Raw genomic sequence first — 15,680 nt, forward strand, 5'->3', positions numbered from 1 at the left:
GCCTACCACAGCCTCCGACCCAGTGGGAGCAGCCCGGGCCCTGCCCCGGGGTGCCCTGAGGCGGGGCAGTGCCCACTCCCGCCAGCCGCCCTCACAAGGCCCAGGCCACCTCCTTCCCACAAGGCCCAGCACGGCCGCCCTCACTCCTGCCCCGCCCTGCCATGTCCCGCCCGGCCTCACCCTGCACCGTGGCCTCTGCCACACCCCACGGTGACGTGCTGAGTGTTCCACCTGCCATTGTGACGCCACAGGCGCCAGTCGAGCACAGCTTTGTTGGTGCCTGGAGCCGGCGCTCAGAGCTTCTGTAGCCTCTCGAGGAGCAGTAGCACATCCCGCTGTGGGAGCATTTCGCGCCTGTATCGCCGTCTTGGTAGCTGCAGGCCACGAACGCTGCACAGGGCAACCTCGTCTGCCTTGTGCTTTATACCCTGTGCCCATCCTTCTTCTCATCCTCGTCCCCTTTGTCACCCTCACCCTTAACCTCACCCTCGTCCCATTCGTCATCCCTACTTGGCGCCCGGCAGCCCCTCCGCAAGGGGGCTTCTTGCACTTCCTGCTGCTGGTAGCTCCAAGCAGGGCCATGCCGGGGCTTCTCAGCAAGAAGCGACGGCAGTCACCATCCAGCACCACCAGTGGGCAGCCCTGGGCTGCCACCAGCTCCACCAGCGCCTCCGAGCTCAGGGAGAAGGGGCTGGGCAGGCTGCACCGCGCGGCCGCCCGCGGCGACCTGGCCTGGCTGAGGCGCTGGCGCTGGTATGTGAAGGTAGTCGGCATCGACAGGCGAGACCAGGAGATGCGGTGAGTTCTATGGGATGCTGATGGCACACCTTGGCTGCTCCCGAGCCAAGCTGCAGTAGTCCTCGGCAGCCCTCTGTTAAGGACAAGGCTTGAAAAGTGAGATTTGCCCTGTCAGCTGGGAGAGTGAACTCTTGAGCTTTTCACTGCTTGTAGCTGCCGGCTGGGCTCCAGCGCTCTTGGAAACGCGTGTTGCCGACCTGCCCCTTTGCCGTAGTCTCTCTGCAGGGCTGTTCTGCAGCTGCTCAGCCCTCACCTCTTCTCTTCTGCCCTCTGGCTAATCAGCACAGGATTGCAGCAGCAGCAGCAGAGAGCAGCAAGAGGGAGGAGCAGAGTCCGGGCAGGGTCCCCAGGGTGCTGGGTAGAGACACGGCTTTGGCTCATCCTTTGTCTGTCTAGGTTAAGAGCGTACGTTTAATTTTTAGGACACCTCTGCATCTCGCTTCGGCAAATGGCCATGCAGATGTCCTTAGATATCTGCTAAGAAAGAACAGCCAGCCGAATCTCGCTGACAACTTGAAGAGAACGGCACTGATGAAGGTGTGTGGAATGCCTTATGATCTTGTAGGTGGGCATTAGTGATGGTGTGTTAAAGGGGAGGTGTCTGGCAGGATTCCTTGCATCGCTGGGCCGTAGAAACATGCATATTGCAATCGGGGTGGCATAGGCCTCTGTTAGCTAGTCTTTGAAGATGGTCTTCTATCCTAGCGTTCAGGAGCTGACAAAGTTGTGACAGAGGGGGATGTAAAAGTTGGAAGTCTTTCCCTTTTCGTGTGTTGTTCCCAGGCAGTACAGCAGGAGCAGGAAGAATGTGTTGCTATTCTGCTGGAACACGGTGCCGACCCGAATCTGGCAGACGCTGGCGGCAACACTGCCCTTCACCTGGCTGTCCTATCTAAAAATACAGCTGTAGCAGGGCTGTTACTCGAGCATAATGCCAATAGTGATGCTCAGAACCAGGTAACCTTGGCACGTGGGTAAAGCTGCTCTTTCAAACAGCTGCAGAGCTTGTCTGTGTCTTTCTAATGGCGATTATTTGTCCTTTTAGATGGGATTTACTCCCTTAAAACTTGCAGCCCTCCTACAGCATGAGGAGATCCTGGAGTGCCTTCTGAAAAAAGCAGCTGACAGGCATGCTCAAGCCCAAAGTGAAAGGTAAGGGGTTTGTCAAAACAGCACACGGGCCTTCTCGGTAGCCTGCAACCAAGACCGAGACGAGGGGCGTGGCAATGAGCTTGGAAAAAGAAGGAGGAGCCACGTGGAAGCAGTTCCCTGTGTGACTGGTAAATGCAGGTCTGCACTTGGCTGCTCTCGTACCTTAGGGGCTCTCGTACTTTGCCCGCTGAGGTCTGCAAGAAGGCGTTGTCTGTGGTGCCCTCTCCCCACAGACACCCAGAGCCATCGGGAAACTTGCCAATAGCTCAGCAGCATGGCTGCTCTGCAGGCAAGGGAGCTTTAAGCCAAGGCACAGTTGGTGCGTTAAGTGCTCTGAAGGGAAGCGTTGGGAGAAAGAGAAGCAAGAGTGTCCGAGGGAACACGAGGGGCTCCAACTGCACATAAGGAGAAAACTTCCTGCCACGTAGATGGTCAGGCGGTCGAACGGCTTGCCCCGGAGTTTGTGCAGCCGCATCTGTGGGGACTTTGAAGAGCAGTGCAAGGAGCCCTGAACAGCATGGCTTGACCTTGTAGTTGAGGCTGCTTTAGGGAGGCCCCTTCTAAGATAAATTCTCCAATGCTTCCATGTACTTGGCTTCGCTTTCACGGAGCTTGTAGGAAAGGGGGGAAGAGCTCTTTTGGGAACAAGCAGGGGAAAAATGATGCGGGATCAGACATGTTTCACATTAAATCTTGGATGCTTTAGGACTGCTTTTGTGGTTACTGGAACCCATGAGGCTCACCTGGAGGAAGATAATCTGCGCTTGCAGGAGGAGTTGGACAGGGCTGACACGGAGGTATGGAAAGCCCGTCCCTACAGGGATAAACCTGGCGGTGCCTGTTGCTTCCTATACATCATGAAAACAGACAAAACAGTATTCTGGGAGCCAGTATGACAGAGACCTAAGGAAGTGGCAGTTACATCGGGCTTTGATCTGCCTCTGTCCCTCTGGCCCCCTGCCCCACAACCCGCCATGCTGAGGCAGAGCTGCCTCTCCTTAGGGTTTCACCCGTGACTGGCCAGGGGGGCTGGGGTTCCTCTCTCTCTGCTACATTCAAGATTTTCCTGGTCTAAGAAGACTCCCCACACACCCCTGGCATGATTCTCGACTCCAGGGCAGGTCTGTGGAGCAGTTCATCTGCCTGCCTTTGCTGAAATGGTGGTCATTAGCTTGTCAGTGATGCCATCCTTCCTGGCCCCACCACACTGAAGCAGAGCCGCCTCTCCTCAGGCATCCACTGCTTCCTGCTTAGGGGCTGCTGGGCACCTCTCTCTGTGCTACAGTCAGGGTCATTCCCACTTAACAAAACTCCCCATGCTCCCCTCATGCAACCCTGGGCTCCAGAGCACATGTGCCAGAGCACTTCACCTCTGACACTTGTGAGATGCCTTCCTTTAGGAAGATGAATTATTTCACTCATCTTTTCCTGGAGCAGCAAGCAAGGGAATACAAGAAGCGTCACAGGTCACAAAAATGGTCCGAGGGGCAGTGTCAGTGCTTAGAACTGTGCTGTAGGAAAGCAGTGGAGGGGTGGGAGAGGCTGCTTTAAAAGAGGACAAAGGAATAGAGCTTGTGTTCATTGGGTAGTAGAAGTGAAGCTTTGAAGGTACTTGAATTGATTCCAGTTCTTTGAGCAGAGGGTATGCACACATACATGCAGCACCTGAGTTCTTCAGCAGCAGCTGGCTCCTCTATGTAAAAGCTCACCTGACAACTGTGGATTCTTACCGTGATTTTACAGCTGCGGGAGGAGGAAGAAAAGCATCTTCAGTCTGAGCATTGCGTTCGTGACTTGAAGACTGCCTTGGATGATAAAGAAAGAGAAGCAATAACTTCTTCCCCGAAACTGCAGGACCTCTTGTTGCCATCTTCCAAGACTAATACCACTCTAAAACAACTGGAAGAACACGTGCAACAGTAAGAGAGTAACCCAGTGAAGCGAGGTGTCTGTCGCTTTGGGGGATTGGGTGGAAACAACGGGACAGTCAGTTGGATTTTGAAGGACACTTCTGCTGTGGATTCTGTTACTTAGCACAGTTTGTCTGGAACTGGATTTTCTGGTAATAAGACCCGTATTTGTTTTTAAGCCTTGAAATTGAAAACACCAGATTGGAAGCCACTGTCCAGCAACAAAGCAATAGGATTGAAGTCCTTCAGAGAGACCTGCAAGCCTCTGCCTCAGTAAGCTGGTCATAAATTTCCCTTTTTGTGACTCTTGAGCCTAGTTGCCTATTTCTGTGGGGAAACTGTAAGATGAAGTTTTCCTGGAGAGCCTAGGGGAGCTCAGTTTCTGCCTTCTCCTCAGTAGAGGCTGCTCAGAGAGCAGCCTGGTCCTTTCCCCAGCTGCTACAAAAGCCCTGAGGGTATTTGCTGTGCTGGACACTAGAGCAATTCTTAGATTATAAATTATGAGTTTCACCATGAGCTCCAAGGGACCCAGAAGTATTGCTCCCAGAAGTGTCTCACAAATTTTTAAGTAGTTGTGAAGTTTCTTCTTTCTGTCAGGGAATCTTTCAAGTGTTTTCTATGCTCGTTTCCAGCAGATGATAAATGCAGTTATGATGGCCACCCTCTTTAGAGGTTTTCCCAGAATTCACTGCCTTTAGATCACGCTGAGTTTCCTTTTCTTTTTTTTTTTCTGTGTACAGGTTGGTGAACTTTCCCAGCAGCTGGACATGGAGCCTAAAACAGGCATGCAGCTAGAGGCCCAAAACCAGACTTTGCGAGAAGAGCTGTCCACTCTGCGTGGGAATTGTGAAAAACTGGAGAAGAGCAAATGCCAGCTGCAAGAAAAAGTGACAAAAGTCCATCATCATTTGGAGACTTTCGTGCTGGATGGCAGCCAAACAGCACAATGTAAAAGAGAGGTGGAAGAACGAGCTGACCAGGAAATAAGTCAAAAGCTACAAGACGTCAGTCTCGTTCTGCAAGTAAGTGAATTTCTCACCAGTGTCCACAGGCACTACGTAAACCTCTGTTGTGGCCATCGGTTTGGGTATTTTTCTTTTGCTCCTGTATTCTGTGTGTTAGCTTCTGCCTTTCCTGAAGGCAGTGGGAGAAGGCAATATGGTTGGGCAGGAGGGCTGTCACGGGTGTGTGATGTGCCGGCAGGTCCCTGAATCAAAAGCCTGCCCAAGGCAGATTCCCACTTTGCAGTGCTTGGGGGTATCTCTGTCCGCTGGCCTGGTTCTCGCTGCTCATCCTTCAATGGGTTTTGCAACTGCCAGCTGTCATGGCCAGACCTACAGGTGCTGCTTTGTCCTTGTAGGGGGGGAAAGTGCTCAGAAAAGGAGTCACTGAAATTCCAGGGGTGGGGGTGAGGGGGTGGAGGTGGGGGATGCTCTTATTGTCTTTGAGGAATCCTTTTCGATATACCCTGCCCTACAGATACAGTGTCTCTTCATTAGGAGCTTTGAATAAGTGTGCTGATTTGGGCTTCTTTCCCAATGAAAAGAATTATTTGCCGTGGTAGCTCCTGGGTTCTGCCTTGGTTGCTGCTGGTAGTGAGGAGGCACAGCTGCCTCTCTGAGTAAGGCTGGGCCCTTGAAACAGGATGCGTGCAATTTTCTGCTGGGCAGAGCTCTCTTTTTCTTGTGGTGGTTGAAGGTGCACTGTCTCCTTCAGGCACAGGCAGCCTCCCAGGCTCCATTAGGACAAAACGGAGACAGTCATTGCGATTCAGTGAGAATCCAGTTAGAAGAAAGAATTAGAGATCTCGAAAGTGAACTGGACAGGGTAAAAAAAACCCAACAAGAGAGTGCTTCTCGTAAAGAAGCAATGCGAGGAGAAATGGAAATGTACAAAGACCTGTATCTGGAGGAATTGAAAACTAGAAGATGCCTAGACAAGAAAGTGGAAAGGTAAGTCCATGCTTTTTTGGAGTGGTAATAAGAGACTCCTTTTTCTTCATGCATTTTCCTTCTAAATGCATTGTCTACATCTCACCAGCATTATTGCCCTACATTGGCCAACAGGGTCTGGTGTAGTTGCCAAGACACTCTCCTTGATATTTGAAAAGTCGTGGCAGTCGGGTGAAGTCCCAGGTGACGGGAAAAAGGGAAACCCATTGTACCCATCTTTGAAATGGGTAGGAAGGAGGGCCCTGGTAACTGCCAACCTGTCTGCCTCCCCTCTGTGCCTGGGAAGGTCATGGAAAAGATCCTTCTAGAAGCTATGTCAAGGCACATGGATGACAGGGAGGTGATCTGAAGCACCAGCACAGGACTGATGTCCTGAGGGACGTTGGTGAGACCCCACCTGGAGTGCTGCATCCAGCTCTGGGGTCCTCAGCAAAGCAAGGACCTCCACCTGTTGGAGTGAGTCCAGAGGAGGCCACCAAGGTGGTTAGAAAGATGGAGCACCTCTCCTATGAGGAAAGGCTGGGGCAATTGCAATACTTCAGCCTGGAAAAGAGAAGGCTTTGGGCTGACCTAATTGTGGCCTTTCAGTACTTGAAGGGAACCTACCACAAGGATGAAAAGAGTGCATTTAAAAGAGCAGGTTGCCCAGAGAAGCTGTGGATGCCCCATCCCTGGAAGTGTTCAAGGCCAGGTTGGATGGAGCTCTGAACAACCTGGTCTCATGGAAGGTGTCCCGGCCCACAGCAGGAGGCTTGGAACGAGATGATCTTTAAGGTCCCTGCCAAGCCAAGCCATTCTATGCTTCTCTGATGTCTGTGCTGCTTATGTGAGACTGTGGGGAAAAGGCTGGTTCTTCCTGTGTTTCATGGTTTTCTTAACTAATTTGCTGTGCAGGTTGGAAAAGCTTCTGAGGGTAGATAGGAGGAAACTCAGGGCTAATGAAGAGAAAGAAACCCAGTCCCAGCTGGAAGAAATGAAGAACAGATATTCTGAAAAGGTCAAGGAAGTGGATAGATTACGAACAGAGGTGAGCTGCGCTTTGGGTGGGGTTTTTTGGTTGTGATGTTACTTCTTCTGAAACCTGGGAGATGCTTTCCGTATATTTCTTGTCATGTTGATGATTTTTTTTTCCTTGGCTGCATTTTGGATGTGATGGGCTTTTCTTAATGCTCCTTCTGCTGTTACAGTAGTAGATGACTATAATACGGAGGTAGTTATCACTATGGGTAAAGATGCAAATGTAAGGGCAAAGCAGTAGGTGTAAGGGCTCATGGAGGCCAGGCTGTCTTGCAGAGGAAGGGCAAGCCAAGAGTGGCAGCCAGCCTGGCAGGGTGCATGACCTCACCGGCCAGGGAGCCCTCCCACAGGCCCTCAGCAAGAAGAGCAGAACAGGTCTGCTGACAGTAAGCGGGGTCAGCCAAGAGTGCAGATCCCCTGGCTGGGCCTTAGGGATGGGCAGGTCTGCCATCCTTGCAGGACATCACGTCCATGGGCTGAGAGCAGTGGGGCCCAGCTCAGGCCTGGCTGCAGCTTGAGGGAGGCTGTGACAGCGTCATCTGGGTCTGACAGATGAATTCCTGCCCTGGAAGAGAGGGGAGGAACACCGCTGTCACTCGCAGGGCACAATCAGCCCCTGAGCCCTGTCTCAGGCGTGAGCTGAGCAGGAGGCGCTTGACGTTTTGCTTTTCTCAACAGTGTTGTTGCTGCCCAGGGCACAATGAGGACAGGTGCCTCCCAGGGGAAAATCTGTAACTGATTGCTCACGGGTAGCTCTTTCAGCCCATCTTGTCACAGGGACTCAGAAGGACTGTTCCCAGCAGTGCTTTTGAGGCTGCTCTGCCTGTGCAGTAGTGGCATGTAACCTTTTATTTCCTTCTCCGCTCCTTACTCAGATTCGTTGCTAAAGTGGCCATCTTTCAGAGCTACGCTTGGGTTTGGAAGGCATCACTGTAGAATCACTTACTGCCTTTGCAGTGATTCCTTTTGAGTCCAGAAGCTTGTAGCATTTTTGCATGAGGAACTCCAAAAGGATGGGAACCTGAGGAATGCTGAGACAAATGAGGTGAAAGCTCTTCTGGCTGGAAAAGAAGAGCCTGGTTGCACTTTGTTTCTAGTCCCGAGCCAGCAGATGATGAATATAGTCTCCCTGGCCACCCCCTTTTGGGGTTTCCACAGAATTCACTGCCTTTACATCACGCTGACTTCCTGTTTTCTTCTTTCTGTCTGCAGGTTGCTGAACTTTCCCAGCAGCTGGACAGGGAAAGTAAAAAGTGCACGCAGCTGGAAGCCAAAAATCAGGATTTGCAAGAAGAGCTGTCTATCCTGCGTGGGAAGTGCAAAAACCTGGAGACGGACAAATGCCAGCTGCAAGAAGAGCTGGCAAAAGTCCAGCACCATTTGGAGACTAACATGGTGGATCGCACCCAACTAGAACAATGTAAAAGAGAGGCGGAAGAACGAGCAGACCACGAAATAAGACAGAAACTCCAACAAGTCAATGAGTTTTTGCAAGTAAGTGAATTTCTCACCAGTGTCCACAGGCGCTACGTAAAACCTCTGTTGTGGCCATCGGTTTGGGTATTTTTCTTTTGCTCCTGTATTCTGTGTGTTAGCTTCTGCCTTTCCTGAAGGCAGTGGGAGAAGGCAATATGGTTGGGCAGGAGGGCTGTCACGGGTGTGTGATGTGCCGGCAGGTCCCTGAATCAAAAGCCTGCCCAAGGCAGATTCCCACTTTGCAGTGCTTGGGGGTATCTCTGTCCGCTGGCCTGGTTCTCGCTGCTCATCCTTCAATGGGTTTTGCAACTGCCAGCTGTCATGGCCAGACCTACAGGTGCTGCTTTGTCCTTGTAGGGGGGGAAAGTGCTCAGAAAAGGAGTCACTGAAGTTGTGGAGGTGGGAGATCCTCCTGTTGTCTTTGAGGATTCCTTTTTCGTATGCCCTGTCCTACAGAGAGAGTGTCCTTTCATTAGTAGCTTTGTATAATAGTAGCTCCAGGGTTCTGCTTTCATTGCTGCTGGTAGTGAGGAGGCACAGCTGCCTCTCTGAGTAAAGCCTTGAAATTGGGTACATGCAATTTTCTGCTGGAGAGAGTTCTCTTTTGCTTGTGGTGATTGAAGGTGCACTGTCTCCTTCAGGCACAGGCAGCCTCCCAGGACAGATTAGAACAAATCAGAACCAGTCATTTAGACTCACTGAAAAAACAGCTAGAAGACAGAATTAGAGATCTTGAACGTGCACTGCGAAGGATAAAAAGCGAGCAACCAGAAAGACCTTTTCAAAAAGAATCCACCCAGGCAGAAGTGGAAATGTACAAAGAGCTCTATCTGGTGGAAGCAAAAACCAGAAAAAGCCTAGCCAAGAAACTGGAAAGGTAAGTCCATGCTCTTCTGGACTGGTAATAACAGACTCCTTTTTCCTCGTGCATTTTCCTTCTAAAATCCCTTTTTTACATCTCGCCAGCTTGATGTGTGAAAGCAGAACAGGGCATATTTGTGGGGAAAGTCCCTTAAGACCCTTCCCTTCATCAGACCTGTCTTCCTTTCTCTTTAAGAGTTCCAGCAGGAACACCACAGTAGCGCCATTATGGCATTATTGGTGTCTTTTTCGAGTTGATGTTGTTCTAGCAGGCAGTCTTTTTGCCAATCTCTAATCTCCTCATCCTGTGTGGGACAGAAAAGATGAATCTTGTGCCCTTTACTGTTTGAATAAGGAGAGGCCTCTCGGAGAACAGAGTTGGATTCTGTGCACCAAAAATAAGAACGCTCTTTCTTGGCTTCTGTTTTGGCAGCGGGTCTGAGGTTTGAGCTTTCCTTGAGAAGGCCAGGGTAGGCCAGCGTTCTTATGGAGGTGACACTTGCTGCTCCTTGCACTGAGTGTGATTTCGTAGAAACAGGCCCTCTGAACAAGCTCAGATCAAAGGATGTGCTTCTTTTGGACACTCTTAATGCCCTTGGCTTTTAGAAGTCGAGTAGTAGTCAAGGACGTGGAGGGTAACTTTGCAAAAGCCTTACTGCCAAAGATGACTCTCTGTGTGCTTCTGAATGTTTCAGAGCTGATGAGAGACTTGCAGAGGCCGACATCAAGCTCTTTTTGGAGCGCCATAGAAGCAAATCTGCAATCACAAGCAGCGCTGTCAGCGGACATCTGGCTGCAAGTCCACTTCTGGATCCAGCTGGCCTGGGATATCTTGGCAGCCACTTGGGACTGAACAGAAGTCTGGGTTTCAGAACACCACCCAGACATCTGTGGTAAAGCCGAAGATTTTAGGACATCAGGTTTGTACAAATTTTCCAGAGCGGTCAAAGGCCAAAAAATATTGAAATCGAAGCAATGAGCTGTGTAACTACCTTCTTTTTCAAGACAAACTGTGGTAAAGAGCACTGTGGGGCACGAACCCCCCATCTAAGTTCTACACTAAATTTACATGTATGGTATGTGTGACCTATTTCAAGTGGCTAATGTCACCATGAGTGCCAAATGCCAGCAGACATCTGTGAGACCCCATTTTCTTCATCATTGATCTTTGTTCTAGCAGTTTCTTCACTGGACCTTGCTTTAATATGTTACTATGGATAGGAGGCATTTGTTCCTGTAGTTCCTGCTACGTCTTACTACATGAAACAGCAGAACTACCTACTCCTTGGGAAGTCTTCACAGCCTTCTAATTGTGCAGCAATGCTGCAACCTCTGCAATAGCACTGGTCCAAGTATGCCCTGTAATCAGCAGTCAGTGGGATAGCGCATCCCTTCCAGAATGCAGAGCATTATACCAGGAGACGGGGAAACCACACACCAGTAGTTGTAATCAGTGGGACAGCCACGTAGCATGGGACTGAGGCATGGCCAAGCTTCTCTGTTGAGTTAGCGTGTTTAGTTGTTGGATGAATGTGAGAAGCATTTGTTCACTTTGAAGTCCATCTCAGTTCACTGGTCCCCTCACCTCCATTGGAAAGAACCCATTTCAACAAGGTGTCTACATACAGCACCTGGTTGAAGACAAAAACACCAAGGAGATGAAAAGGGGCCAAGCAGCGTAGGTAATGCGTAGCAGCGGCAGTTACAGACAGGAACTTTTCTGTACCGCTGTGAACACGTTTTTGAGGGCAGAGGCGTGGACAGGCATTACGGAAAGAACTCGTGAGGTAATTAGTGCTGTACCATCTGCAGGGTTTATTCTGCAGGCAAGCACTAGAAAGGAAGCAAACTTCAGGGACCCAATGCAAAAGGGAGAAAAGGAGAAGACCAGGAGGGGCAGGGAGCACGGAACAAGTGAGGGAAAGAAAGGACAGAGAGATGGCAGCAAGATGTTAAAAGAAGGAAAAGGCAAAGGAGGAAACCATTCCTGTTCGAGGAAAAAAGCTGCCCTACTTGAAAAGAAAAGAGTTGACAGCTGTGTCTTTTTTGAAAAAGAGCAGGGAAAACAGATAGTGAAGGGAAGGACAGTGGGAGTACCCAGTGCTTCCTAGAACTGAATTACAGCAACAGTCTTCAGCTCGCCCTTTCCATTGTGATTTTCCAGAAGAAAACTCTGGGCATCTCAAAGTTTTGTCAGTATTAAGACAGAAACCTTCACTGCTTTCCTAGCTTCCCTGAAGGATGTTACAGAAATTAAATATTTCTACAGGTTATTTCATGGCTCATTGTTTTATCCAGTTGCTAATTTATGCAGATGTGTAGTTCAAATCGCTATACAGGCTGCTTCAGCGCTTTGCAACAACTGCTTCCCAGATCTACTTGTGGAAAACAGTTGAGTTGATTCCAAGAAAAGAATGCACTAGGTCTGAGAATGGTGATACTGTTCTCACTCAGCGTCCTGACTGCAACAGCACCCATACAGTTCCTTTTCAGGCCACGTCTGTCTCACAGCCTTGAGCGTACTCTCAGGGAAGTTGATGAACAACTACGTATGACATTTCCCCAGCCTTCAGTGACTGAGGTCTGGAGGGGTTTTGTTTCTTAGTTTGAGGGCTTGCTTCGATCCCAACATTTCTCCTTCCTATTGCATTTTTTTTGGTAGGACTTAGTCCCCTGAAGTTCTCTCCGACCTTGACTGCAACCTCTGGAGACTTTTAGTTTGTTGTCAACAGAGGAGCTGAGGATAGTTCACTCTCACTATACACAGTTTGTCTTCTCAGGATTTGCTTCAAACTCTACTACCATATCAAGTTCTAAAGTTTTCTTCCTCGAAGGGGTGTGTGCAAAACAATGGCTTAATCAACTGAAATCTTACCTCTTAACTCTGTAAATACTACCTCTTAACTGTGTATTTTCTGTATAATTCCAGGCACGACAGGAACGGGATGCAAAAATCGCTAGAGACCTTCAACGAGGTAATGTGTCATTATGTTAGGAGGGTTTTTAAGGAAAAAGGTGACTATTTCTAGCTCTTGACAGCTCTCGAGCCATTTTTATCAAGTTCCTCTGATAAGTATGTTTTTGGGGTTTTTTTTCTGCTAGCCTTCCAGTTGAGACTTGAATGTGAAAACTTCCTGCTTACCAAAATGTTGCGTACAATGTTATGCAGTTGCCTGGAAAAAGCCAAGCGCAAAGAAACCCTTGGCTTAAGCTGAAGTTGCCCTTCACTAGAGTTCATCTCAAGCACAAACAGCAAAGCAGCCAAGAGATAAGTATAAGCTTCAGCCATCACTTCCCCTCCCATGCACACCGATGGCATTCAGCACTAAACCGCACCATACCCATTCTTTGCGGTTGGTTCCTGATTTTGGCTACGATTCTATGATTCATGGCTTGTCTTGGTAGCTTAGGGGGTGCAGTCTTTTTTGGAATAAGCAAGAAGATCAGTGACAAAAAATAATCTGCCTTTAGGAAAAGAGTATTCAGTACTTTTTTGGCAAATATCCGTTCAGTGCTTGCCATACATAGCATAAAACATGCTGTAGAATTTGAGGCCAGGTGTCCCAAGAGGAAATGCACCTGTTCCATGGGAATTTGTTCCTCCAGAGTTACTGCTTTGTAGTGCCTGGTGCTGTGTAGTAGTAGTAGTGTGCCAATAAATCACTGGTTTGAACATAAAAGGAAAGCAGAGACTTCGGGTTGAAGAGGTCTACAGGGGGCTGTTTAGCACAGGAGTCATTTGTGGATTGCCTGAAGGTGTTCAGTGTGTAGCCCCCGGAATGTCTTCCACTTGCTTTAGAAATGCTGTTGTCGGATAAGCAATTGTGGAAAAAATGGGTTTCTTCCTTTGCACCTAGCCCTTCCGTTGTTATGTTCCCTTGGAAATTTTAAAGCCTCTGTCTGGATTGCAGTCTCTTGTGTTGCCTGTCATGTCCTTGCCTTATTTTGCCCTGTCTGCTGTAAAAGTAACACCAGGAATCTTGTCAATTTTCCCGCCAGCCACTGCTAAACTTACAAGGGGATCTGCTGGATCTTCAAAAAATCTTCATGTGGACCACGGACGCGGTCCCTGTGGCAATAACAGGTTTGCCACTCTCCGGATGAGGGTGTAAAAAATGGCTCCTTTAGGGAGGTGGGTTAAGGCTTATAGAAGGTAGGGGTAGAATTTGCTAGAAGAAAGGGAGGGACTAGGGCGGAGCATGCAAAGTGTAACTATATAAGGGAAAAAGGGGGTAGGGATTATCCTTTTTAGGGAAAGGGTGGCCATAAAAGGAAATACTGCAATGCAGCAAACTTTGGCCAATCAGGGAGTGGGGCCTAAGGATACAGAAATCAAGGGCATTTTTCATACGACAATTTCAGGGTACAAACAAGGGAAAAACTACAATAAATGTTTAGACGCAATTGTAAAACTCGAAACGCATTGGGTCTGAACTTCTTGACAATTTCATACTGGGGTTTCATCCTCTGGAGGGTCACACGTTTCTTCTTGTTTTCTCCAGCTTTCATATGCAGCAATGGCCTCACTCCCGACAGACCAGGATCCCCTTTCCAGAGTAATGGAGGAGCACCGTGATTCTTCAACCAAAAATTACCGGAGTTGAATGAAATTCTATAGAGAGGCTCTGGAAATCCTTCAGTGTTCACAGTGAGTCTATGGTTTCCCATCCCCCGCTTCAGATGTGAAAACATGTTCCTTGCAGTCAGAATGTAAACTCATAAACTCTGTTAAATGGATGTCAAGCACATTGCACTTACCTGTTGGTTTACTGATGCATAGCTGGTGTCTTGGTTTCTTATGCACTCACAATAAGAACCACATCCATTTTTTCTGCCTAGCAGATTGCTGATCTTGATTCTTGAGCATGAAAGAGCTCAAGTCCTCGGAGCCATCATAGTGATTCAGCGAGAAAACAGAAGAAAGAAGTAGAGATCTCAAAAGTCAATTGGACAGGACAAAAAACACCCAGCAAGACAGAACTCTTCAAAAAGAATCCACCCAGGCAGAAGTGGAAATGTACAAAGAGCTCTATCTGGTGGAAGCGAAAACCAGAAAAAGCCTAGCCAAGAAACTGGAAAGGTAAGTCCATGCTCTTCTGGACTGGTAATAACAGACTCCTTTTTCCTCGTGCATTTTCCTTCTAAAATCCCTTTTTTACGTCTCGCCAGCATGATGTATGAAAGCAGAACAGGGCATATTTGTGGGGAAAGTCCCTTAAGACCCTTCCCTTCATCAGACCTGTCTTCCTTTCTCTTTAAGAGTTCCAGCAGGAACACCACAGTAGCGCCATTATGGCATTATTGGTGTCTTTTCGAGTTGATGTTGTTCTAGCAGGCAGTCTTTTTGCCAATCTCTAATCTCCTCATCCTGTGTGGGACAGAAAAGATGAATCTTGTGCCCTTTACTGTTTGAATAAGGAGAGGCCTCTCGGAGAACAGAGTTGGATTCTGTGCACCAAAAATAAGAACGCTCTTTCTTGGCTTCTGTTTTGGCAGCGGGTCTGAGGTTTGAGCTTTCCTTGAGAAGGCCAGGGTAGGCCAGCGTTCTTATGGAGGTGACACTTGCTGCTCCTTGCACTGAGTGTGATTTCTTAGAAACAGGCCCTCTGAACGAGCCCAGATCAAAGGATGTGCTTGTTTTGGACGCTCTTAATGCCCTTGGCTTTTAGAAGTCGAGTAGTAGTCAAGGACGTGGAGGGTAACTTTGCAAAAGCCTTACTGCCAAAGATGACTCTCTGTGTGCTTCTGAATGTTTCAGAGCTGATGAGAGACTTGCAGAGGCCGACATCAAGCTCTTTTTGGAGCGCCATAGAAGCAAATCTGCAGTCACAAGCAGCGCTGTCAGCGGACATCTGGCTGCAAGTCCACTTCTGGATTCAACTGGCCTGGGATATCTTGGCAACAGTTTGGGACTGAACAGAAGTCTGGGTCTCAGAACACCACCCAGACATCTGTGGTAAAGCCGAAGACTTTAGGTCATCTGTAGCAATCTGAAACTCGGATATCAGCACAAAAGGATTATGTAGCAGGCCATGGACAACAGGGGCTGAAAGAAATCCCACCACCTGAGGATCGCATGCTTCTTCACAAGACCTGCTGATATTTAACTATGTTGATCGGCCTGGCTCCTGCAGCAAGATATGGAAAGACTTTGTGATGATGATATCAGACTACGTAGAAACCCCTTTGTTCTCTCCCCCTCCATGTAATCCTTGTTACAGGAAATATTAAACAATTGTGTGACTGTAGCAGAAAATTGTGTAATCCTCTAGTTAGCATAATCCATCCCCAACTTAGCATAATCCATCCTCCTCATAAACATGTCCTGCCCCCAAGACCCTTAAATTGTGAGATGCGTGTTCAATAAAGATTCCGGTTTTCACCCCCAAACTTGGGATCGATTAGTTATTGACCTCCTACAAATGGCGCCGTGTGTGAGGCCGAGAGCCCCAGCTTCTAATATTTAGAAGCTTGCAGTGCAGAGCTGACACGGCATTGGCAGAAGAAGCGGCTC

General features: G+C 48.8%; 1 protein-coding gene across 3 annotated transcripts; it reads left to right on the top strand.

The window, feature by feature from the left end:
- Window positions 1–308: 308 nt before the first annotated feature.
- On the top strand, window positions 309–15,556 carry LOC113993162 (ankyrin repeat domain-containing protein 26). 3 transcript variants are annotated; one of them, XM_039383892.1, is made up of 18 exons: window positions 309–798; window positions 1,221–1,335; window positions 1,582–1,755; window positions 1,844–1,950; window positions 2,657–2,747; window positions 3,694–3,869; window positions 4,040–4,133; window positions 4,601–4,882; window positions 5,577–5,812; window positions 6,707–6,839; window positions 8,042–8,323; window positions 8,947–9,182; window positions 9,862–10,086; window positions 12,096–12,141; window positions 12,269–13,298; window positions 13,669–13,814; window positions 14,009–14,246; window positions 14,925–15,556. In XM_039383892.1, exons 1-13 carry the CDS (start codon window positions 581–583, stop codon window positions 10,061–10,063), a joined length of 2,346 nt encoding a protein of 781 aa, XP_039239826.1. In that variant the 5' UTR covers window positions 309–580; the 3' UTR covers window positions 10,064–10,086; window positions 12,096–12,141; window positions 12,269–13,298; window positions 13,669–13,814; window positions 14,009–14,246; window positions 14,925–15,556. The 3 variants fall into 3 exon arrangements, with proteins under 3 accessions (XP_039239826.1, XP_039239822.1, XP_039239818.1); XM_039383888.1 differs by having other exon boundaries at window positions 12,269–13,250; window positions 14,006–14,246; XM_039383884.1 differs by having other exon boundaries at window positions 12,269–13,250.
- Window positions 15,557–15,680: the final 124 nt, after the last annotated feature.

Source organism: Pipra filicauda, unplaced genomic scaffold (genome assembly GCF_003945595.2).
Source record: "Pipra filicauda isolate LSUMZ 115617 unplaced genomic scaffold, ASM394559v2 scaffold113_size4260070_pilon, whole genome shotgun sequence".
In the NCBI taxonomy this organism is placed as follows: domain Eukaryota; kingdom Metazoa; phylum Chordata; class Aves; order Passeriformes; family Pipridae; genus Pipra; species Pipra filicauda.